Raw genomic sequence first — 25442 nt, 5'->3', positions numbered from 1 at the left:
GCTGCCCCGGCAGGGTGTGGAGTCTCCTTCTCTGGAGATATTCCAGACCTGTGTGGATGCTGACCTTTGCAATATGAGCTGGGGAGCTGCTTTGGCAGGGGGGTTGGACCAGACGATTTCTCGTGGTTCCTTCCAACACCTATGATTCTATGATAGGCTAGGTAGGAAGGGTGGGGGAGTTTCTCTCTATGTTACAGGGGATAGACTGTGAGTAGCTCCCTATGAGAAGTTGTCAGGAACGTGTTGAGCGTCTGTAGGTCAGAATTAGGAATAGGACGATTAAAGAACAGCTGGTGATAGGGGTCTATTACAGGCCAGCTGATCAAAGAGAGACTACTTATGAGGCTTTCCTCCTTCAGCTGCAGGAGGCATCGCGGTCACAGGCACTCATCCTGATGGGGGACTTGAACCATCCGGATATGTGCTGGGAATACCACACAGCGAGCTGCAAGAGACCCAGGAGACTCCTGGAGTCTGTAGAACTTGAGGTGATCGCTGAGCTGCTCTCTATCATCTTTGACAGGTCTTGGAGAACAGAAGAGACACCTGAAGACTGGAGGATAGCCAATGTCAGTCTGGTCTTCAAGGAGGGCAAGAAAGAGGATGCAAGTAACTAAAGGCCGGTCAGTCTCATCTCTGTCTCTGGAAAGGTGATGAAACAGCTAGTTCTGGATGCCATCTCCAGGCAACCAGAACACATTCTATGACCATGTCTGAAATCACCACTTAGCAGTGGATCTGCTCAACAGCACTTGTGGTTGATATCTAGATTTCCCTTCCCCTTGGACCATTCAGACACCTCCCAACCATCCAGCTGCTGCTCTGAGTTTCAGGGAGTTAAACCCTTGCCTTTCTGGCAGCTGTCTGACTCATTCTGTCTTTAGGCAGCTCTTGAGATGCAGTGATTTCACAGTCTCCTTCCCCTCACTAAAACATTTCTCACAGGGTTAAGCTTTGTGGCAGGTGAACCTCACTGGTGTCAGATTGCACTTGGCATAGAGTGAGGAGTGTTGAATTTAATGGTGAATCTTGTCAGATTTCTTTTGTTGGTGGGAAAATAACTCCCTCTGTGCTGCCTGTGTGCAGCCAGTTCTCTAAGGAAAGCAGGGGTATCTGGTACAGAGGGGCTGTAATGCCTCACTGTGGAGTGCAGCAGAGAGACCTGAAGTAAGGACAAGGGATGCAAGTCCCAGTTGGCTGGTGAGAGTCATGGTGGGCTTGTGGAGATGTGCAGCAAGGTTATCCCCACTGTGCCAGACATCAGGGGACCTTTTTTTTGAGCAGTCCAGACCTCTTTAGGAGACAACATGCATCAATCTCAGTCAGAGGTTATCACCTCTCCTCTACAGTGAAAATAATAACCTACACCCTTAAAAAGAAATCAATTTTCCTCTGAACTCCCTTTGAAACAGCTTCAATGGTATGTACATCTCTTGAAGACTTGAAGATAATTTCATCAAGAGACATAGCTCGTTAGGTCTTCTTTTTTATTTTTAATGAGCCCTGGGGTGCATTTGGTGCTGAGTCCTTGAAGCTCAGGTACTGAGAGGAAATCACACAAAAAACTCCATGTCAAAAGCAGAAGCCAAAGTACCTGAAGTATTAATGAGTCCCGCTGAGAGCCATTGCTGGCTGAGCCTCCCCAGGGACTCGTTAGAACAGGTAATTGGAGGCCATGTTGGCTGGTAGGCAAAGGCAATGTACAAGCAGCTGAGATGCTGAGCAAGCCCTGGGTTGGTTTGATGAAGCAGAAAGGCCAAGCCCTGACCCCCAGCCCCAGGGAAGACAGGTCCTGTTCCTCAGGTATTGCTCAGGCTCTTCCTGGGGCATCGTGGGGTGTGTAATGCTGAGGGAAGAACAACAGGATGAGAGTTTGTCCTCATTGTTGGTCCAAAGCCCAGCTAGAAATTCATCTGTCCTCCATTTAAAGAAAAGAAAGACCAGGGAGACCCAGGAGGAAACATTGTGGAAATATGAGGACAAGGCTGAGGTGCTTAATGAAATCTTTGCCACTGTCTTTAGTAATAAGAGCAGTTGTACAGAGAGAATCCAATTCCCTAAGCTAGGAGACAGGGACAGGGAGCAGAATGAGCCCACCTCAATCCAGGAGGAGATGGTCCTGCTGCACCACAGAGATGTGCACAGATCTGTGTGGCTGAATGGGATGCAGCCAAGGGTGCTGAAAAAACTAGCAAGGGGGGTTCACCAAGCCACTTTCCATCAGTCCTGGCTGACTGGAGAGGTACCAGAAGACTGGAAATCAGTCGATGTAACCCCCTATATAAGAAGGAACAGAAGGATGATCATGGAAATTACAGGCCTGATGGTTTGACTTCAGTCCCAGAGAAGCTGATGGAGCAGATCATCCTGAGAGGCATTAGCCAGTTCATGAAGACCCCCCAGGTGATCAGGCCCAGTCAGCTTGGGTTCATAAGGGCAGGTCCTGTTTGACACACTGGATCTCCCTCTATGAGAGGGTGACCTGCTTCCTGGACAAGGGAAGGGCTGTGCATGTTGTCTACCTGACTTTAGCAAGGCCTTAGACACAGTTTTCCAGAACTTTCTCTTAGAGAAGCTCACTGCTTGTGGCTTGGAAACTCTGGTGGTTGAGCCCAAAGCAATGGCTGAGCACCACATGGTGCTCGCTCATTCCTGGAGGAGAAACAGACAGACCTTCTATGGGTTGGGATAAGGACAGTTTACTGACAAAAGCACCATAAAAAGGGAGTAATATCAGCCCCAATTGCACTCACACCCAGTGATAGCACAGAGAGCACCTTACAAACCCAACAATAACACAGTGCTGCACCATGCTATGACCCCCCTCCCCAACCAGCGCCTTTGTCAGGGAAATTATGTCAGTGTTCTGGTTACAGCTGGTATGGTGTTAATTTTTTTTCTAACAGCAGATGGAATGCCTTGTTTGGGAGTTGGGATGAGAGCAGGTCTGGTAACACCCTGATGTTTCTGGTTGTTGCCAAGCAGTCAAGGACTTTTCAGTTGTTCCTATTTCCCTACTAAGGAGAATGAATGGGACGCAGCCAGGACAGGTGACCCGAACTGGCCAAAGGGGCTATTCCATGCCAATTACATCATGCTCAGCAGAAAAGGGGGGCTGGTTGGAGGAGGAGGAGGCAGCTCCAGGACATGCAGTTTTGGGGATGATCCCTTTTTCAGGACAGCTCTGGGCTGCACGGCCTGAGTTGTGTGGTTCAGTGACAAATTGCATTGTGTATCACCAGTTTCATATATTTTGCTACAAAGTCCTGTTATCATTGTTATATCTCTCTTTCTGCTATTCTAGTAAACTATCTTTACCCAAGCAGAGAGGATTTGTTTCCTTGGATTTGGGTTTTTCTCCCTTTCCTCTCCCTCCCCTCCAACTTGTCCCCCCACCCTCTTCCTGTAAAACAACAAGCAACTGTGTGGTGCTCAGCTCTCAGCAGGGGCAAAACCACATCTACTAAAATCCAAAACAAACCTATTCTTAAAAACATGAAAATTTTTATATTAAATTTATTTTAATTGTCTCTTAAGCGACATCTCCATCAATCTATTCAGCATGATTACAGTTCATTGAATCGACAGGGCCAGCAATACAATGAAGAAGATGAGCAGTTTATTGCTGCTTAGAAAGATCCTGTTCGGTTTCCACACGGCATCCTTGAGCTTCTGGTTCCTCATACTGTAGGTGAGGGGGTTCACTGCCGGTGGAACCACCACGTAAAGAAATACCTCTACCAGGTTAAGTGGTCTCTGGAGACTGGACAGGGACCAACGGCTCCAAGTTGGAACAAAGGAAAGGTGACAGAGCCCTGGGACAGTCTGCTGAGTGGGTAGTAGAGTCTCCTTCTCTGGAGATATTCAAGACCCATCTGGATGCCATCCTGTCCGACCCGTCCGAGGACTCTGCTTTTGAAGGGGGGGCTTGGACTTGATGATCTCTGGAGGTCCCTTCCAACTCCAATTCTGTGAATCTGTTAATCTGTAAATAGGGAGGATATTTAGAGGGGCTCTTCAGGTAGGCAAACATGTCAGTGCTGACAAAGAAGGAGTCCACTCCCAGGTAAGGAGGCATGTGGAAAAGGCTCTGTGTCATCCCTACACCGAGTGGATCCTCAGCACAGCCCTGAAGATCTGCACATAGGACACCACAATGAACACAAAACACCCAAAATCTGAACAAGGTCTGACCAGAATGGTCTGACCGTGGCCCGTGAGCAAGAGTTTTTGAGGATCTGGGGGATTTTACAGAAGAACTGGTCAGCAGCATTGCCCTGGCAGAGGGGGAGTGAAAATATATTTGCTGTGACAATATATTTAATAAGGAATTAAAAATTAACTGCTGCTTTTTGCTGTCAGAGAAAAGAGAGAGAATCTATAAGGAACTTTGCAGACACCAAGATCACTGATGTAGGGGGAGAAGGTCCTCCCAGCCTCATTGCAGAGATACCCTTGCAGACCATGCAGAAGACCATGGTGAATGAGGCTGTTCCCCCTCAGCCCATGCTGGATGATGTGGAACAGTGATTCTACATGCAGCCTGTAGACATCACAATGCTCAGGCAGGTGCAGACCACTGAAGGAGGCTGTGACCTCATAGGAAGCCTGTGCTGGAGCAGATTTGCTGGCAGGGCTGTGGAGGACCCACGCTGGGGCAGTCTGTCGCTGAAGGATGGCAGCCAATTCAAGTGACCCACCCTGGAGCAGCTGGTGATGATCTGAAGCCATGTGGGAAAGACTCACGTTGGAGGGAGTTATAGAAGAATGTCTCTTGTGGGTGGGACCAAATGCTGGGGCAAGGGGAGACTGTGAGGAGTCTTCCCCATGATGAGGAAAAAGCAGCTGAGACAATGTGTGATGACCTGACCCCAACCCCCAATCCCTATCTCCCTGTGCCACTCAATCAGAGGAAGGAGAGAACTGGATGGGTTTATTGTTGTGTCAAGTTTATTCTACCAGATTCCAACTTTGAAACCGTTAAATGTAGAGAAATACCTCCCAAGCAAAGTGGGGGGGGGGGTGAAAAAAGTTTGGGGCACCTCCCCAGTGTGTGGATTAGAAGAACCATTAACCTTGGGGTTCAAGGCTTTCATATTGAATGGAAGGGTCATAATAGTGCCTGACATCACCTTGCAGCTCTGTCAGCATCAAGTTTCACAAATGCTCAATACCCAGCAACAGCCCCCAAAAAACATCTGCGAGGGATGAAGGATCTTACTGGCCTGAAGACTCCCTCACTAGGAGCACCAGTAACCTTGGGGCTCAGGGCTTTCCTAGCCAAGGAAATGGTTGTAACAGTGTCTGACATCATCTTCAAACTCTACCAGCGCTTGACCTTTTAACCTGGAGAAGAGGAAGCTGAGAGGGGACCTTATCACCACCTACAACTACCTGAAGGGAGGTTGTAGAGAGATGGGCGTTGGTCTCTTCAGCCAGGTGACAGAAGATAGAACAAGAGGCAATGGCACTAAGCTGGGCCAGGGCAGGGTCAGATTAGATATTAGAAAAAAAATTTTTACTGAAGGATTTGTCAGGGCCTGGAACAGGCTGCCCAGGGAGGGGGTTGAGTCACCTTCCCTGGATGTGTTCAAAAAAAGGGCAGATGAGGTACTTAGGGATCTGGTTTAGCTTAGGATGGGAATGGTTGGACTTGATGATCTTCAAAGGTCTCTTCCAACCTTGTGATTCTTGTGATTCTTGTGATCTTTTCTTACATCTTCTCTTCCCTATGCAGCTGAGTAGGGAGAGTGACAGAGCAGCTCTGGTGAGCACCACACATTCAACAAGGTACGGAAGAGGAACAAACACATGGGCATGTGGAGTCAATGGTTGTAGGCTGCAGTAATGATCATTAAACTCTTGCCCAGTAGAGCAGCCAGGTAGATGCCCAGGAAGAGGCAGAAGTGCAGGAGCTGCAGCTCCCCTGTGTCTGCAAAGGGCAGGAGGAGGAACTGGCTGATGGAGCTGCTGTTGGAAATCTGCTGCCTCTGGGTATGGAAAAGTGTTTTCAGAAGTAAAAGACAGGAGTGAAGTGAGGTGAGATTTGTGACAAGGAAATTAAAATGATGGATTTGTCTCACAAACTCCCAAGTGTGTATGAGGAGCAGAAGCCTCTCCCATGGGCTCCCAAAGAGTCATTCCTGGTCTTCAGTTTTGGGTACACTCAAATGGGGGTGACATACATTTTCAATCAGATGAAGTCCACTCTCATGGAGAAGGGGATCTTACAAACTTAACTACACCCCCAGTAATTTCCCATGGGAGCTGGGACCAGCAGCTCCCAGACAGAAGGTGTCTATTTGTGCCTACCAGGACTAGGGTAAGAGACCAGCATTGGTGGGTTTGAGGCAGACAGAGGCCAGAGCTTCATCCCCTTCAATCCCCAGGGCTGGAGTGCAAGGATGAGGGGTCTGGAGTGATGTGTCTGACTCCCTTCCTTTCACAGGGGGAAAGAGACATCTCCCTGTCCCTTCCTGGGGTTACTGTCTCATGGGAAGACAAGGAAAGTTAACTCTCCTGAACAGTTCTTGTTTGATCAGGAGAAAGGACTCTGCTGGACATAAGGATTATTCCCCAGATGAGGGAGGGAATGTCAGAGAGGACTTCATTATCTTTCCAAGTTAGTTCCTTGAAGCTCCAGGGACACCTTGAAGGAGCCCATGGCAGATGGAGTATATGAAGCCTTCCTGTGCTCCTCTACGATGAGCTGGGCTGGTCTCCTGGGACAGTGGGAGCTCATGAAACACCGCAGCTCTGCAGAGAGACAGCTCTGGCCAGGAGCAGCTCCTCTGCCAAGCACACAGGGCTGGGAACACTGCCTGGAGGCACCGAGGGGAGACCTTGGAGGCTGAGAGAGCTGAGAGCTCACTGGAGGAGAAATCTCCACAGCACTCTGCCTGGTATGTCTGTGGGTGCAGGGCAATGCAGGTTCTGTTCCTGGAGGGATCTCCTAAAGCTGGGACATGGGGCAGTGTGTGGGGTCTGTCAGGAGGACAGGTTCTCTCTAGGAGCAGAAAGTGCTGCCTGGAAGGGATGCCCTTCTGCCCCATCAGAGGGGCAGGGCAGGACAGCTGTCTTCTCCTGGGCATGGCTGAGAGGTGTGAAGCAGCATGTGCACCCAGGGGTGCCCAGGGCTGTCCTTGTGAGCAGGGTCCCTGTGCCCCGGAGGGTTGTATGCTGTGGTAGAGACTCTTCTGCTGCCAGGGTCAGCACTCAGCCTGGCTCATGGGCTTTCCACAGAGTTACAGACAGAACCTGTGGGTTGGAGGAGTGACCCAGGGAAGGGAAGCGTAAGGTCCTTCTGCTGTAAAGAAAGTGCTGCCTGGGTCAGCTTTGCTCCCAGCTCCAGCTGATCCTTGAGAAACTCCAAAAGGACTCTGAAGAATAACATGAAGGAAGCATTTTCCTGCAAGGCAGAGTCTTTGCTTTAACTCTTCCTCTCCTGTGGGCTGTGCTTACTGTGGGAGATGAGAACTTATTTCTCCCCTCTAGAATGTCCACATCAGAGGATTTCCTGAGCCCTGCACACACAGAGACTCCCTGGGGCAGTGCCCTGATGCCAGGAGGGGTCTGCAGAGCTGACTTGAGTGCAGGGCAGGTAGGTTGAGGTCTGTGAACACAGAGCAGGAGGTGACATGGGCAAAGAGAAGCAGCTGCAGGGACAGCTCCAGGCAGCAGAGACATTGTGAGGGAGGGAGAAAGCTGCTCCCAGAAATGCTGTGGTAGTGGGGATTTGGTACCCCCATGACATCCTCTGCAGTGCAGACACTTTCCCACACAGACCCCCTGGTTTCTGCCACCCAGCACAGACTCTGTGCCTGGAAGTCCAGGGTTTCAGACTGAGTCATCTCATTGGCAGCCCAGCCCATGTTGAGGACAAATCCCTGAGTGCCTGTCTGTCCATCCCTCTCTTTCCAGGCCTGGCTAGAGCATTTCTCTGTTTCCCCTCCTGTCCTTGCTGCCTTCGTCCCCCCATTACCTGGGGCTCTGGGCATGTTCATTGGGGGTCCTGGCACTGAGCTGACCCTCACTTCAAGATCCCCATCTGTAGGACAGAGAACTGGATTCCTCATCTCTCTGTGGGGTCCAGTTTCTTCTACAGGGAACACCAGAGAGTCCAGCACTGGGCAGCTGAGACCAGGGATGATAGACAGAGCAGCTCTCCCTACTCTGCACTCAGGGGAAGGTTTCACTGGCACTGCAGCAGCAATGTCAGGGAGTCCTGACAGAAGAAACACTCCTCAGTTGCAGTCAGGAGAAAACCAAAGCTGTCAGGCAGGACTGAGTTCTCGAGAGCCACAACTGACCCTCCTCCCAGCAGTGGTAGCCTCAAGCCAGCACAAAGCAGAGCTGCCAAAAGGGACCTGACAAAATTCTTCCTGAATACAGAGAGACAACCTGAGGGCATTCCATAAGTAGTGGAAGGGATTTTCCTCAAGGAAAGATTCCCTAATTTCTCTTTGCCTTTTCCTCCTCTGACAGGTCTCCACACTTGACAGCAGCAGATGTCCAACAGCAGCTCCATCAGCCAGTTCCTCCTCCTGCCCTTTGCAGACACATGGGAGCTGCAGCTCCTGCACTTCTGCCTCTTCCTGGGCATCTACCTGGCTGCTCTCCTGGGTCTCATCATCATCACCATAGCCTGTGATCACCATCTCCACATCCCCATGTACTACTTCCTCCTCAACCTCTCTGTTCTTGACCTTGGCTGCATCTCCACCACTGTTCCCAAATCCATGGCCAATTCCCTGTGGGACACCAGGGCCATTTCCTACACAGGATGTGTGGCTCAACTCTTTTTCTTCTTATTTTTGATCATCACAGAGCTCTCTCTTCTGACTGTCATGGCCTACGATCGCTACGTTGCCATCTGCCACCCCCTGCACTACGGGACCCTCCTGGGCAGCAGAGCTTGTGTCCACATGGCAGCAGCTGCCTGGGCCAGTGGGTTTCTCAATGCTGTGCTGCACACAGCCAGCACATTTTCCCTGCCCCTCTGCCATGGCAATGTCATTGACCAGTTCTTCTGTGAAATCCCCCAGATCCTCAAGCTCTCCTGCTCAGATGCCTACCTCAGGGAAACTGGACTCATTGTGATCACTACCTGTTTTGGTTTTGGGTGTTTTGTGTTCATTGTGGTGTCCTATGTGCAGATCTTCAGGGCTGTGCTGAGGATCCCCTCGCAGCAGGGACGGCACAAAGCCTTTTCCACCTGCCTCCCTCACTTGGCTGTGGTTTCCCTGTTTGTCAGCACTGCTTTATTTGCCTACCTGAAGCCCCCCTCCATGTCCTCCCTCTTTCTGGACCTGGTAGTGTCATTTCTTTACTCTGTGGTTCCACCAGCAGTGAACCCCCTCATCTACAGCATGAGGAACCAGGAGCTCAAGAATTCTCTTTTGAAACTGAGCACTGGATGTATCTAAGCAGCAAAGAACTGCTCATTTTTTTCTGCATATCACTGGCCATGTAACTGATGTTAGGATCAGTCTGTATTTAGTAGGGGGTTTTTTCCTTCTATGTTGTTTAAACTGTAATAACATGGTGCACGTTCATCCCATTCCTAGTCCAGTATCGAGGTGTCTCTTGTGACCCAGACACTGTGTAATGACACGCTGTGCTTCCTTTGCATCATGTTTCACTTGAAAGGTGCACATTTTTTTCTTTATCTGTTTCTCCTGCCATTTATAAAAATTTACAAGCACATTGTGATCAGCTGAGTCACTCCATTAATTGTCTGAAATGGCAATGCTTTCCCACCATGGCAGAACAGGAATTTCCTGTGTCCTCTGTACCATAGAATCATCCAATGACTTGGGTTGGAAAAGACCTTTAGGGTCATCGAGCCCAACCACAGCCTAACCCTGCCTAGTCCACTTCTAGACCATGTCCTCAAGCACAACATCTACACACATTTCAATACCTCCAGGGATGGTGAGTCCACCACTTCCCTGGGCAGCCTGTTCCAATGCTTCACTACCCTTTCAGTAAAGAAGTTCTTCCTGATATCAAAAATAAATCTCCCCTGGTTCAGTTGGAAACATTTCCTCTCATCACTTGATACCTGAGAGAAAACACCAACCCCCACCAACATACACCATCCTTGCAGGTTGTAGAGACCAGTAAGGTCTCCACCCAACCTTCCTTTCTTAAGACTAAATAGCCCCAGTTCCATCAGCTGATCCTCAAAGGACTTGTGCTCCAAACTCTTCTCTGTGGAGACCGTCGATGAGCAACACGCAATTCGATATGAATTTTAGGTGAAGCCGTTTATTGGGTGAAATCACACAGATTAGAGACTTTTGTTGCTGCAAACGTGGCAAGCTAAAAAACTGCTGATTGGTTACACACCCAGTTTACACCCTACTGATTGGTTAGTGATTATAATGAGTTCTACTAACCTATCTTATAGCCAAATATCATTAGTTTACCTTTGGTGCCTAAAAACATCCACACACCGGCTGTTTTGACCATCTTATTATGGCTGGTTCTGAACATGTTCCGTTACTCCCAAGTTCTTCCCATAACTTCTTCTTGGTTTAGGGCAGCCTGTACCCCTGTCATCAAGGCCACTGTGTGTTGAGACTGTGATTATTAATTTCTTCTCAGCATGAGCAACTTTTCCTGTCTCATGGGAACAGGAGGATATTATCAGAGCCTAAGTCTTGGGAGAAGAACTCTAGGCCGCTAGCAGGCCTGCTGTCTTGGGAGAAGAACTCTAGGCCACTAGCAGGCCTCCTGTCTTCCCCAACACTTCTCCAGGTTTGTTGCTCTTCTCTGGACATGCTCCAGCATCTCGACATCCTTCTTGTAGTGAGGGGCCCATAACTGGACATGGTACTCGAGGTGGGCTTCACCAGAGCTGAGTACAACAGAACTAGCACTTCCCTAACTCCTGCCAGTCACTCTATTCCTGACCCAGGCCAGGATGCCATTGGCCTTCTTGTCCACCTGGGAACAGTGCTGGCTCCTGTTCAGCTGGCTGACGACTGACACACCCAGAGCCTATACTTCCAGGAAGCTCTCCGGCCACTCTGCCCCAGGCCTGTAGCATTGCCTGGGGTTATTGTGACCAACGTGTAAGACCTGGCTCTTGGCCTTGTTGAACCCCATAGAATGCGCTTCTGCCCATCAATCCAGCCTGTCCACTTCACTCTGAAGAGCCTTCCTGCCTTCCAGCAGATCAACACTCCCACACAATTTGGTGTCCCATGCAAATTTACTGAGGGTGCACTCGATCCCCTTGTCCAGATCGTTAATAAAGATGTTAAAGAGGATGGGCCCCAGCACAGAGCCATGGGAAGCAGCACTTGTGACCTACCACTAGCTGGATTTAACCACAACTGTTTGGGCCCATGTGTCCAGCCAGTTTCTAACCCAGCACAGAGTGTACCCATCTAACCCATCAGCAGTGAGTTTCTCCAGCAGGATCCTGTGGGAGACAGTGCTGAAGGCTTCACTGAAGTCCAGGTAGATCACATTCAGAGCCTTCCCCTCATCCAATAAGCACCAGGTCACCTTGTCATAGAAGGAGATAAGTTTGGTCAAGCACAGTCCGCTTTTCCTAAATCCATGCTGACAGGGCCTGATGGCCTGAGTGTCCTGCATGTGCTGCATGATGGTACTCAAGATGATTAGTTCCATCCCCTTCCCCAGCACTGAGGTCAGGCTGACAGGCCTGTAGTTCCCTGGGTCCTCCTCTGTCCCTTCTTGCAGATGGGTGTCACATGTGCCAGTTTCCAGTCCGGCAGAACCACCCCGGTCAGCCAAGACTGCTGGTAAATAAGGGAAAGTGGCTTGGTGAGCAAATCCACCATCCCCCTCAGTGCTTTTGGGTGTATCCCACCCAAGCCCATCAACTTCTGCAGATATAAGTGGCTGGGCAGGTCAGTAACCAATTCCCCTGGGATTATGGGGGCTTCCATCTACCTCCCGCACCCATCTTTCTACTCAGGGGTCTGGGTGTCAGGAGACAACTGACCATGCTGCTAAGGAGTGAGGAAAAAAGGCATTAAGTACATCAGCTCTTTCTTTATCCTCCATCACAGTGGTTCCCCCGAGATCCAATGTGTGGGAGATTCTATTTTTAATAGTTTATAGGTTTTTAATAGATTTTATTTTTGAATTCTTTAAGTACAATAACAAAAGGAGGGACAGAGAGAATCTCCCACCTTCATTAGAGGTCACAAACAGAAGTTATAAGGGCTGTAAAAGCATCCTGAACTGAAATCCCCCCAGGTAGCCCACTAGCAGTCCAGTAGCCTTGGGGGTCAGGGCTTTCCTAGCCAAGAGAATGGTCCTAAGATTGCCCCACATCATTCTTTTGGTTCTATTAGGTTCCACCTTTTGATATTTCTAAACATACAGCAATAGCTCCCAAGTAAATCTGTGAAGGCTAAACAATGTTCCTAGGCTGGAACCTCCAGAGGTAGCCCACAAGCAGCCCTGGTATCCTTGGGGGGAAGAGCATTCCCAGACAAGGGAATGGTCCTATAACACCAGACATCATGTTCTGGCTCTACCAGTGTCCACATTCAAGAAGTGCAAAGCATCCAGCAATAACTTCCAAACAAAAGGTTTGAGAGCTGAAATATCTTGTGAGCCAGAAACCTCCCCTGGTAGGTAGAGCAAAAGCAGCCCCAGTAAATTTGGGATTGAGAGCCCTTCATAGCTGAGAGAACGGTCCTAAGAGTGTGTGATGTCCTCTCTGGGCTCTACAAGCATCAAACTTTGAAAAATGCCAAAAGTCCAGTAAGAGCCCCAAACAAAAGTTGTGAGGGAGGAAAGAATTTTCTGGCAGGAAATCTCCCCAGGGAGCCTGCAGGCAGCACCTGTAACTTTGGGGCTCAGGCCCCCCTTCATAGGTGAAGGAACAGTCCTAAGATTGCCTGACTTCATTGTCAGGCTCTTCAAGCATCCACCTGTGAAGCTGATAAATGTCCAGTAACAGCTCCCAAAGAAATTGATGTGAGGTCTGGAAAAGGTTTTCTGGCCTGAAACCTCCCCAGGTGGTAAACTAGCAGTACAAGAAACCTTGAGGCTCAGGGCATTCCTAGCCAAGGCAACGGTCCTAAGAGTGCCTGATGTCATTTTTCAATCTACCAGCAACAACCTCTAAAACTGCAAAACCTCCTGCAACAGGTGTCAAAGAGAAGGAGCGAGGGCTTGAAGATATTCCTGGCTTGAAACATCCCCAGCTATCCCACTAACTGTGCTTGAGGTAGTTTTCCAGCTCTACCAGAAAAAGTTTCAAACATGCTAAATATCCAGCAAGGGCACCCAAGCACAAGTTGCAAGAGATGAAGGATCTTCCTGGCCTGAAAACTCCCCAGGTTGTGCACTGGGAGCACCAGTAAAGCTGACCCCCTTCACACACTGCTTGGCCGTAGCAGGCAGCTGAGGAGAGAGATTTCATGGGTATTAAACTGTGTCATGTTGAACTGCTGTTTGTTGTCAGAGAAATCTGTCCGTGCCTGTGAGCACAGATGATGGGAGGAAAAGTGTTGGGAGTCCCAGGAGGCCAGTGAGGGAACTGCTGGGCTTGGGGAAGAGCAAGGTTCTCCATGCAGGGTTGGGTCTAAGGAGACGGCTTTTCCTGCCTGTCCAGATCTCCTTAGGAGAGGCATATCCATCACAGAATGTTGCTGTCACTTCTTCTATCAACTGAGCCAGGACAGAAAATACCCGTGACTGGAAAAAGGTCCTCCATGGGAAATTCCTTTGAAACCTGTTTCACTAAGGACACATCTAAAATCCAAGTAGTTGTAGGAGTTTTGAGCTCTTTAATGAAAATGAGTTGAAGAGCCGTGCTTGTAAGGGCTTTCTGGATGTTAATGAGCCCCATGGTGTCTTTTCTTCTGAATCCCCAGACTTCAGCTACAAAGAGGAGAGTGAAGAAACCTCTCCAGAAGTTCAAGTCAGGAGTAATGCCCAAAGAACCTTGAAGCACTCACAGGCACCACTGGGAACCATTACTGACAAAGCCTCTCCATGGGCTCGTTAGAGCAGACAACTGGAGGCCATGAGGACAAACCCAGGCAAAGCACAGGCAGCTCTGATGCTGAGGACACCCTGGCTTGGTCTGATGAAGCAGAAATGCCAAGCACTGACCCTCAGCCCCTGGGCAGGGAGATCCTGACCCCCACCTGTGCCTAAGGGCTCTTCCTTGGGATGTGGGGAGTGTGACACCAAGGGAAGGACAGGGAAGAGCACATGGTGGCTTCCCCTGGGGTAGATGCAAGAAGGCAACCATACTCCATGGCCATGAGGACAATGTGTCCTACCTGAGGTCTCTGTGGCAGGGACATCAGCCACAGCCAAGGGGGCAAAGATCTCATTTCTATCAGGCCCTTTCATCCTGGCTGGCACCCTTGGCCATCTGCACCACAGACCACCCCACACTGCCTCACCCCTGTACCTAGTTCTGTGTAGGCTGCAGGGATGCAACACGCTTTCCCACCTCATTGTCACCTAACAATGTCCCTGCCTGTACTGCTGTCTTTGTGTCCTCGCCAGCTGTTCCCACAAGCACGAAGCCACCAGCTCATCCACACTTCCTCCCAGTGACTGCTTGCCCCACAACACTATCCTCAGAATGACATTTCCTTATCCTCATGTCCACCCTGGCCTTCAGAGCCATCAATTCACATGGACTTCCTTTCTTATGTTCTTTCCCTGTAGCACAAAGAGGGCTTCCCTCAGCCTCCCCTTCCCCAGGCCAAAGAAGCAAAGGTCTCTTGGCAGACCACATACGTGTTCCTCCACATTCCTCCAGGCTGGGAAACCCCACACTGGGACTGACTGCTCCAGAGGTGGCATCACCAGTGCTGAGTCCAGATGGACCAGAAGGGCCCTTGTCTGTGCAGCCACACTCCTCCCAGTGCAGCCCAATGTGCTCATGGCCAGATTCCTGTTCAGCACCTCTGACTGCTATGGCAGCCCCTGCAATGCCCAAATTCTTCTCCTTGTGGACGGTTCTCCACCCATCATGTCTGAGCTGCCTTGATGTGGGGGTGTTGTGCTGGAACCTTTTCTCATGGTTTCGCCCCAGCTGAGAGCTGAGCACCACGCAGCCGCGGAGGCAAAAGGAAACCAAAAACCCCTAAACCTCATGGGCTGGGATAAGGACCGTTTACTGGGACAGCAGAGAGAGAGAAACAACAACAACAACAGGACTTTGTAGCAAAACACACACAACTGGTGATGCACAATGTAGTTTCTCACTGAACCCCACCGCTCTGGCCGCACAGCTCACAGACGTCCCGAAAACACGTGTGTCCTGGAGCTGAGTTTTCCTGCCCCCACCACACTCCTTTATGCTGATCATGGTGTAATTTGAATGGAATATGCTTTTTTGGGCAGTTTGGGTCACCTGTCCTGGCTGTGTCCCCTCCCAGCTCCCTGGGTTCCCCCCACCTTCTCATTAGTAGTGAAGTATGAACAGCAGAAAAGACTGATTGCTTGGACACAACTAAAGCCTCCCTGTTATCAGCACTGTTCTCATCCTAACACCCACACATGACACCACACTGGCTGCTAGAAAGAAAGTCAAATGTATTCCTCCCAAATTTAGGCCTCCTTTGTAGACAACAAGTGCAACACAATGGTGGGGTCACTCCTGTGCCCTTCCAGGCACTTGTGCACTCCCAGTTGACTCATTTCTGGAGCAGAACTAGAAAAAAGGCCTTGATGCTGTACAAGCACTGCTCAGCAAGGAACAAACATGCTTATGCAGACTTTATGACTTACAAATCCAAACACCAGAACTATGGGGGCCACCAACATGAGAATTAATTCCAGCCGCAGAGAAAATACGGGCAGGAGGAGAAGATCTCTTCTGCTTGGAAATCTTCCTGATGTTCCTGTTCATCAAATCCCAGAATTTCTCAAGGTCTCTCTGAAGGGAATCTCCATTTTACTAATGGTTCACATGTGCTTGCAGATGAGTCTCTAACTTACGGTGCTTTTAACAAAATGCCAGCAATAGGTGCTAAAGAACCTGGGACTCTATTGCTGATTGTTCAGCATGTTCGAGAGTGGATGATGGTAGAGCCTGAGAATGACATTGTTAGGACTGGTCCTGTGGCTAGGAATGCCCTGAGCCCCAAGGTTAATGGGACTGTTAGTGGGATACCTGGGGAGGTTTCAGGCCAGAAACCTTTTTCCACCCTTGCACCTTTTGCCATGGAGCTGGTGCTGGACATTGAGCAGTTTCAAAGGTGGACACTGTTGAAGCTGGAAAATTATGTTGGGCAGAGATACATCCACTCCCATGGCTACAAAAGCCCTGACCCCCATGTTCCTGGAGCTGCTAGTGGGATACCAGGGGATATGTAAGGCCATGAACATCTTTCATCCCTCACACCTTTAGTTTGGGATGTATTGCTGTGCATTTAGCAGGTTCAAAGGTGGACTCTGATATATATCCAGAAATAACATCAAGCAACGTTAGGACCCTTCTTTTGTCTCTGAACACTCTGAGCCCTAAGGTACTGGAGCTGCCAGTGATCTACCTAGGCAGGTTTCAGGCCAGGAGAATCTTTCATCCCTCACACTTTTGTTAGGGATCTCTTGCTGTTCGTTTAGCAGTTTGAAGGTGTATGCTGGTAGAGCCCCAAAATGACATCAGGTAGTTTTAAGACTGTTCCCTTTCTAAGGAAATCCTTGAGCCCTGAGGTTACTGGGGCTTCTAGTGGGATACCCAGGCAGGTTGAAGGTCAGAAACATCTTTCACACCTCAAACTTTGTCTTTGGGAATTATAGCTGGACATTTAATGTTTTTGAAGGTGGACGCGGTTAGAGCTGGAAAAAGACAACAGGCAAATTTCATACCATTGCATTGTCTATGAAAACCCTGTGCCCCATGGTTACTGGGGCTGCTAGTGGGCTACAAGGAGAGTTTTCAGGCCAATAAGATTTTTATGCCCTTGCATGTTATGTTTGAGGCTACTGCTTTACATTTAGTGTGTCAATGTTGGATGATGGGAGAGCCTGTGAATGTCCACAGGCACAGTTAGGAAAGGTAAGCCACAGAATCACAGAATCACAGAATCTTAGGGGTTGGAAGGGACCTCAAGAGATCATCGGGTCCAACCCCCCTGCCAAAGCAGGCTCCCTATCTCATATTACACAGATAGGCATCCAGACGAGACTTGAATATCTCCAGAGAAGGAGACTCAACCACCTCCCTGGGCAGCCTATTCCACTGCTCCGTCACCCTCACTGTGAAAAAGTTCTTCCGCATGTTGGTACGGAACTTCCTATGCTCCAGCTTACAGCCATTGCCCCTAGTCCTGTCCCCACAGACCACTGAAAAGGGGCTGGCCAAATCCCCCTGCCTCCCAAGTCTAAGATATTTATAAACACTAATTAGGTCTCCCCTAAGCCTTCTTTTCTCCAGGCTGAACAGACCCAGCTTACTCAGCCTTTCCTCATATGGGAGATGTTCCAGGCCCCTAATCATCTTCGTGGCCCTTCTCTGGACTCTCTCCAGGAGATCCCTGTCTTTTTTATACCATGGAGCCCAGAACTGGACACAGTACTCCAGGTGGGGCCTGACCAACGCAGAGTAGAGGGGGAGGATCACTTCCTTCGACCTGCTGGACATACTCTTCCTGATGCATCCCAGGATCCCATTGGCTCTCTTCGCCACCAGTGCGCACTGCTGGCTCATAGCCAACCTGTCATCAACCAGGACCCCCAGGTCCTTCTCCACAGAGCTCCTTTCCAGCAGGTCATCCCCCAGCCTGTACTGATACAGTCGGTTGTTCCTCCCCAGGTGCAAGACTTTACACTTGCTCTCGTTGAACCTCATCTGGTTTCTCCCAGCCCAGCTCTCCAGCCTGTCAAGGTCTCGCTGGATGGCAGCGCAGTGTTCCTGCGTGTCAGCCAATCCTCCCAGCTTTGTATCATCGGCGTACTTGCTGAGGGTGGATGCTATACCCTCATCAAGATCGTCAATGAAGATATTAAACAGGACTGGACCCAACACCGAGCCCTGGGGAACACCGCTAGTCACAGGCCTCCATTCAGATTCTACTCCACTGATCACGACCCTCTGAGCCCGGTCCGACAGCCAGTTCTCGACCCACCTCACTGTCCACTCATCTAACCCTTGTTCCCTCAGCTTCTCTATCAGGATGTCGTGGGAGACAGTATCGAAAGCTTTGCTAAAGTCAAGGTAGACGACATCCACTGCTCTCCCTCCGTCCACCCAGTTGGTGATGACATCATAGAAGGCTATGAGATTGGTCGAGCACGATTTCCCCTTGGTGAATCCATGCTGACTACTCCTCATAACCTTCTTCTCTTCCAGTTGTTTGGAGATGGCATCCAAAACAAACTGTTCCATCACCTTTCCAGGGACAGAAGTGAGGCTGACTGGCCTGTAGTTACTGGGATCCTCCTTCTTGCCTTTTTTAAAGACTGGAGTCACATTGGCTATTCTCCAATCTTCAGGCACTTCTCCTGTAGTCCAGGACCTATTGAAGATGATAGAGAGTGGCTCCGCAATCACCTCCGCCAGCCCTGAGCCTTAAGCCTACTTGGGCTGCTAGTGATCTACCTAGATAGGTTTCAGGCCAGGAACATCTTTCAGCACTCAAATCTGCTTTGGAGCCATACTATACATTTAGCACTTTCTAAGGTGGACACTAGTTGAGCCTGAAAATGAAAACAGGAGCTTTTAGGATCATTCCACTGTGTAGGAACCACAGAATCACAGAGCCACAGCATGGCCAACGCTGGACTCTTTCAAGGAGTTCCCTGTCATTCTTGAACTGAGAAGCCCAGAACTAGACACAACATTCCAGGTGCGTTCTCACCTGGGCAAGGAGGAGAAAGGCTTCTCTTGACCTACTGAACACACCCCTTCTAATACACCCCAGGGTGCCATTGGCCTTCATAGCCAGGAGGGCACATTGCTGGCTCATGCTCATCCTGCAGCATATGAAGGGGGTCAGCTTTCAGAGGAGATTCTCTCCAAACCAACTTTTGTTCAGATAGATAGAAAGGTCACTTAACAACACACTAAAATTCTGAGAGAATCATTTATTAGACATCTGAAAGATGGGAAGTTTTCCATGTGTCGGAAGACACTGGAGAGCTGAGCAGTATCGAAATGACCAAAGAGCAAGCAGAGGCAAGGTGAGGTGCATACATGTATCTAGGCTACTGAGAAGACTAAACAACCACCAAAATTCATACTAAATACAGACTGGTCCTAATGTGAGTTCCATGGCCAGTGATATGCCAAAGATGAGCTGCTTAGAAACATCCAGTCCTCAGTTTCCACATGGCATCCTTGAGCTCCTGGTTCCTCATGCTGTAGATGAGGGGGTTCACTGCTGGTGGAACAACAGAGTAAAGAAATGACAATACCAGGTCCAGAAATAGGGAGGAGATGGAGGGGGGCTTCAGGTAGGCAAAGAAGGCAGTGCTGAGGAACAAGGAGACCACGGCCAGGTGAGGGAGGCAGATGGAAAAGGCTTTGTGCCGTCCCTGCTGCGAGGGGATCCTCAGCACAGCCCTGAAGATCTGCACATAGGACACCACAATGAACACAAAACACCCAGTAGCAAAAGAGGCACTGACCACAAGGACTCCAGTTTCCCTGAGGTAGGCATCTGAGCCGGAGAGCTTGAGGATCTGGGGGATTTCACAGAAGAACTGGTCAAGGGCATTGCCCTTGCAGAGGGGAAGTGAAAATGTATTGGCTGTGTGCAGCAGAGAATAGAGAAACCCACTGGCCCAGGCAGCTGCTGCCATGTGGACACAAGCTCTGCTGCCCAGGAGGGTCCTGTAGTGCAGGGGGTGGCAGATGGCAACGTAGCGGTCATAGGCCATGACAGTGAGAAGACAGAACTCTGTTGAGATCAAGCATACAAAGAAAAAGAGTTGAGCCACACATCCTGTGTAGGAAATGGCCCTGGTGTCCCACAAGGAATTGGCCATGGCTTTGGGAACAGTGGTGGAGATGTAGGCAAGGTCAACAATAGAGAGGTTGAGAAGGAAGAAGTACATGGGTGTGTGGAGGTGGTGGTCACAGGCTATGGTGATGATGATGAGACCATTTCCAAGAAAAGCAGCCAGGTAGATGCCCAGGAAGAGGCAGAAGTGCAGGAGCTGCAGCTCCCGTGTGTCTGCAAAGGGCAGGAGGAGGAACTGGCTGATGGAGCTGCTGTTGGACATCTGCTGCTGTCAAGTGTGGAGACCTGTCCAAGGAGGAAAAGCCACAGTGAGAAATTAGGGAACACAACTCGGTCAAAAACATCTTCCAACTCTTAGGGAACACCCTCAGATTGACTCTCTGTATTCAGGAGGACTTTGGGCAGTTCCCTTTTGGGAGGTCTGCAATGTGCTGGCTTGAGCGTGCCACTGCTGAGAGGAGGGTTGGCTGTGGGCTCTGGAGAACTCAGTCCTGCCTCGCAGCAGTAAGGATACAGAAGGATGGCCTGAACTCAGACTAAATCCCCTGTGGATAGGAAGGAGCTGAGGAGTGTTACTCCTGCCAGAACTCCCTGACATTGCTGCTGCAGTGCCAGTGAAACCTTCCCCTGAGTGCAGAGTGGGGAGAGCTGCTCTGTCCATCAGCCCTGGTCTCAGCTGCCCTGTGCTGGACGTTCTGTGATCACACCCTGCTGTTCCCTGCAGAAGAAACTGGACCCCACAGAGAGATGAGGAATCCAGTCTCGCAGGTCAGAGCTCCAAAGCCCTCCTGCAGTCTCATCCTACCCAAGGAGGATCTCAGCTCCCCACTCCCAGCCAGGGACACACAGGGCTCAGTGCAGCTGCCCACACACAGGTGATGAGTGGCATTGCCACGGCCTCTGTGCCGAGATGTCTCCTGCATGGGGCTCCTCTCTGGGGCACAAGAGTCCCTGGGAGAGCGGTGCCATTGTGGGAGGCAGCTGCAGCCCAGCAGGAGCTGCCTGGAAAACCTCAGTCCTAAAGATGGGGGTCCCGAAGTGAGGGTCAGCTCAGTGCCAGTCCCACCATGGACGTGCTCAAAGCCCCAGGTAATGGTGGGACAAAGGCAGCAAGGACAGGAGGGGATACAGCAGGAAATGCTGCAGCAAAAGCTTTAGGGTCAGGAATAGAAAGACAGGCACTCAGGGGTTTCTCCTCACTGCTGGTTGGGCTGCCAAGGAGAAGTTTCAGCCTAAAACTCTGTACTCTGGCTGCAGAGTCTGTGCTGGGTGGCAGAAACCAGGGGGTGGGTGTCAGAAAGTGTCAGGGGCGTCTCAAATCCCCACTGCCAGGGCATTTCTGGGAGCAGCTCCTCCCTCCTTGACAATGTCTCTGCTGCCTGGAGCTGACCCTGCAGAACCTTCTCTTTGCCCATCTCACCTCCTGCTCTGTGCTCACAGACCTCATCCAACCTGCCCTGTGCTCAGCTCTGCTCTGCAGACCCCTCCTGCCATCAGGGCACTGCCCCAGGGAACCTCTGTGTGTGCAGGGCTCAGCCCAGGCTCCAACATCTTCATGAGAATCAAGTTTTCACTGCATATTCTCAAGGGGAGAAATAAGTTCTCATCTACCACACTCAGCACAGCCCACAGGAGAGGAAAAGTCAAAGCAAAGACTCTGCCTTTGGAGAAACATTCTCTTTGGCATTTCTCAAGGATCAGCTCTGGCCGGGAGCAAAGCTGACCCAGGCAGCACTTTCTTACAGCAGAAGGACCTTACGTTGCCCTTCCCTGGGTCACTGCTTCAACCCAGAGGTGCTGTCTATATCCCCGTGGAAAGCCCAGCAGGCAGGCTGAGTGCTGACCCTGGCAGCAGCAGAGTCCCTGCCCCAGCACACAGACCCCGGGGCACAAGGACCCTGCTCACAAGGACAGCCCTGGGCACCCCTCAACCATGCCCAGGAGAAGACAGCTGTCCTGCCCTGTCCTTCTGATGGGGCAGAAGGGAATCCCTTCCAAGCAGCACCTTCTGGTCCTATAGAGAATCTATCTTCCTGACAGACCCCACAGACTGCCCCATGTCCCAGCTTTAGGAGATCCCTCCAGGAACAGAACCTGCATTGCCCTGCACCCACAGACATACCCCGGACATACTCACAGGTAGAGTGCTGAGGATATTTCTCCTCCAGTGAGCTCTCAGCATCTGTCAGCTCTCTCAGCCTCTCAGGTCTCCCCTTGATGCCTACAGGCAGTGTCCCCAGCCCTGTGTGAATGGCAGAGGAGCTGCTCTGTGGCAGAGCTGTCCCTCATCATTGCTGTAATGTTTCATCAGCTTCCACTGTCCCAGGAGTCCAGCCCAGCTACAGCAGAGGAGCAGGTGAAGGTGTCATGTACCCCTCGGCTCCTCTGAGGTATTCCTGAAGCTCAAAGGAACCAACTTGGAAAGACACTGAAGTCCTCCCTGCCATCTGCTCTCTAGTCTGGGGAGAAATCCTTCTGTCCAGCAGAGTCCTTTCTCCTAGTCAAGCATCAGCTGGGCAGAAGAATCACTTTTCCTTGTCTCCACATGAGGCAGGACCCCCAGAAGATGACGGGAAGGGGACTCTTTCCCCTTGGGGAGGGTAAAAAGTATGACAAGTGACTAGAGGCACCTCATCCTTGCTTTGCAGCCCTGGGGCTGAAAGGGGATGCAGCTCTGGCACAGGGCTGCCTCCATCCAACCAAAGCTGGGATTCCTCTTGCCACGGTTCCAGTGGGCACAAAAGAGGCACCTGCTTCCTGGGAGCTGCTGGTCCCAGCTCTCATGGGAATTAATGGGTGGGAGGCCAAGGAGGAGGTGTTCAAACACCAACACCCAGTGAAACCTGAGGGGCCAGAGGTGCTCCAGAGGCGTGCAGGGAGATCCAAGGTCAAGGAATCACAGAACGTTTGGAGTTGGAAGGGACCTCAAAAGGTCATCTAGTCCTACCCCCCTGCCACAGCAGGATCACCTGGACTAAACCACACAGGAACACATCCAGGTGGGTGTGAATGTTTTTAGAGGAGGAGACTCCACAACCTCTCTGGGCAGTCTGTCCCAGGGCTCTGGCACCCTCACAGTGAAAGAGTTTCTCCTGACATTCACATGGAACTTCCTCTGCTCCAGCTTTTGCCCATTGACCTGAATAAGGCCACCCCTCAGTCTCCTCTTCTCCAAGGTAACGAGGCCCAGCTCCCTCAGCTCAGAGGAACTGGCCAGCATTGCCCCTCTGCAGAAAGAGGACCAGCTCAGAGGACATTGGGACAGGCTCCTGGAATGGCTGCATGTGAAACGTGGCCAGGCAGGATCCAAGGATTCCCACAGGGAGGCACATGCCAGGGGGTGGCCTGTCACTGGGAAGCTTGCCCCACCTGGCTCTGGGCCTGTGAACAATGCCGCCTGCGGTGAGAGCGGCACCCCATGGAAGAGACCCCCCTCCAACTGAGAGAGAAAAAGACCCTTTGGGAGGCCTGGCAAATCGACTCTATTGGAGCCCTTGGGAAGGCGGAGGGGAAACAAGAGTATTAGTGGGAGTGGAAATCATTTCTGGCCTAGTCCAAGCCCAGGCATTTCCAGGATCAGCAAGAGAACATCCAGGGCGGGCCCTGACAAATTGGTTTTGCTTTCTGCCAACCCCCAGTCTGCTCAGTCAGACCAGGGCAGTCATTTCACTGCTGCCAAGGGGCAGGAGTGGGCCAAGGAAGGAGGAGTCAGGTGGGGATTTCACCCCCCGTGTTACCCCCAAGCTAATGGGATAGTGGCGGGAACTAATGGGCTTTTGAAAGGGTTTGTAAAAGCTCACAAGCCACACTGGGCAGAACGTCTCTGGGATGCAGTTCCCCAAGTCAATGATTGCTGGGGAATAATTGGATGTCCCAACTCAATGTCTTTTGACCCAAACCCCAAATTTAATCCCCAAACCCTACACTCCCAGCACCCCAGAAAAGCCATTTTTCTCTCCTGGTCTGCCAGTCTTGGTAGAAATGCTGACCATTGGGACTGTTCCCCTCGTCCTGGCTGAGCCCCTCAACAAATACGCTTGGAAAGCAAGAGATGCCCATGGGAAGGAACACAAAGTCAATACAAGGTGGATCATTCCATCCTTCTAATAACAATCTACGACCAGTTCCTTAATACAAACTAAGTCTGAGTTTTCTCTCTTTTCTTTTCCAGATGGAATCTCTGACACCTGGTTGAAGGAATAGATGAAGCTGTTAATTGTCTGTATAGTTTAGTTAATAACTGCTTTGTTAATATTTATAGGACGTTTACCAGACTGTTAGAAACATGGTTTTGATTGACCATTCTCACCACCTTTAATATCTGAGGAAACTTTGAGCCCCCCTCTTCAGCCTGGGGTGGCAAAATGGATTTATAACTTTAGGCCAGCAGGTGCCCAACGCTTTTAACCTGACAAATTGTTGGGGATGTGGGAGCCCTTCAGGATTTAAAGACTGGCCATGGACATTGAAACAATATCCCCAAAATGGCCCCTGAGTGATCTAAGTGACATAACCATTGGTCATGATTCATTCTATTGGAATGAGGAAACAAATCCATGGAAAACCCCAGTTCCAGAAAAGGGGGAATATTGTCTGAATCGGAATGACAACAATGGAGGTTTTGTGGGTCATAGTGTGTGTGTTATTGGACCTTCAGGTGTGGAAATCCTTGTATCTTCCCTGGGTGTCAACCCATTAATTGTGCTACTTATAATCACTTTTCCTGTCAGAGGTGACATGTTATGGTGCATGTTGAGCAACACCACTGGTGAGCAAAACTCATCCCTCAATGGCTAAATTCGGATTGGGTCAATGAAAGTGGTCATAAGAAATGATTTGATAGCTTTTGGGCTTATAGGAATGGTATGGGAGTTGAGATATTGAGGGAATCCAACCCTTTGGCTTGTGGCAGAACCTGGTTGGCATAACCAACCAGGAAGTTACCATTCCGTTTGAGAATTAAGGTCTATGATGACCTCAGTCGATATCGAGGGTCCATTGATGTTTCTATAGCAGGTGGGAGTAGCCAGTCCTGGGGAAAAGACAGGTGGACCCTCCAATGTGTCGTACAACATATTGGACCTGCAACCTAGAATCCTAAGGAATGGATTAGGGCTGCTCGAGACCCAATCTATAATCTAAATCCCATTATTCGTCTACAAGCCATCGTAGGAATTATTACTAATGACACAGCTCATGCCCTCCATCTATTGGCCAATCAGGGGGCACAAATGTGAAGAGCAACATTAACACATCACATGGTTCTCAATTACCTGTCAGCCAAAGGAGGAGGCATTTGTGGTCATAAATGATTCTAATTGTGGTTTGAAAATAGATGACAATGGCAAGGTTGTTAAACAACCCACAGCCAGGATACAGAAGTTAGCCCATGTCCCCATTCAAACATGGGGAGGCTGGGACATTGAGATGTTGTCCTGGCTCCCCGTTGGTCCATGGGTTAAGTCAATCCTATTTTATTTGACATGTGGATTCACCACATTGTTGTTTTTACCACGT

General features: G+C 50.2%; 1 protein-coding gene across 1 annotated transcript; it reads left to right on the top strand.

Annotated features, from left to right (window-relative positions):
- Positions 1-8507: 8507 nt before the first annotated feature.
- On the top strand, positions 8508-9425 carry LOC311202420 (olfactory receptor 14C36-like; the record flags this gene model as incomplete). Its single annotated transcript, XM_084277009.1, has 1 exon — positions 8508-9425. The coding sequence occupies one exon, from the start codon at positions 8508-8510 to the stop codon at positions 9423-9425; it is 918 nt and encodes a 305-aa protein (XP_084133135.1).
- Between the last annotated feature and the right edge of the window lie 16017 nt (positions 9426-25442).

Source organism: Gallinula chloropus (genome assembly GCF_964237585.1).
Source record: "Gallinula chloropus genome assembly, chromosome: 30".
NCBI lineage: Eukaryota > Metazoa > Chordata > Aves > Gruiformes > Rallidae > Gallinula > Gallinula chloropus.
Note: the sequence above shows the minus strand (reverse complement) of the source record. Positions and strands in the feature narration are given on the sequence as shown.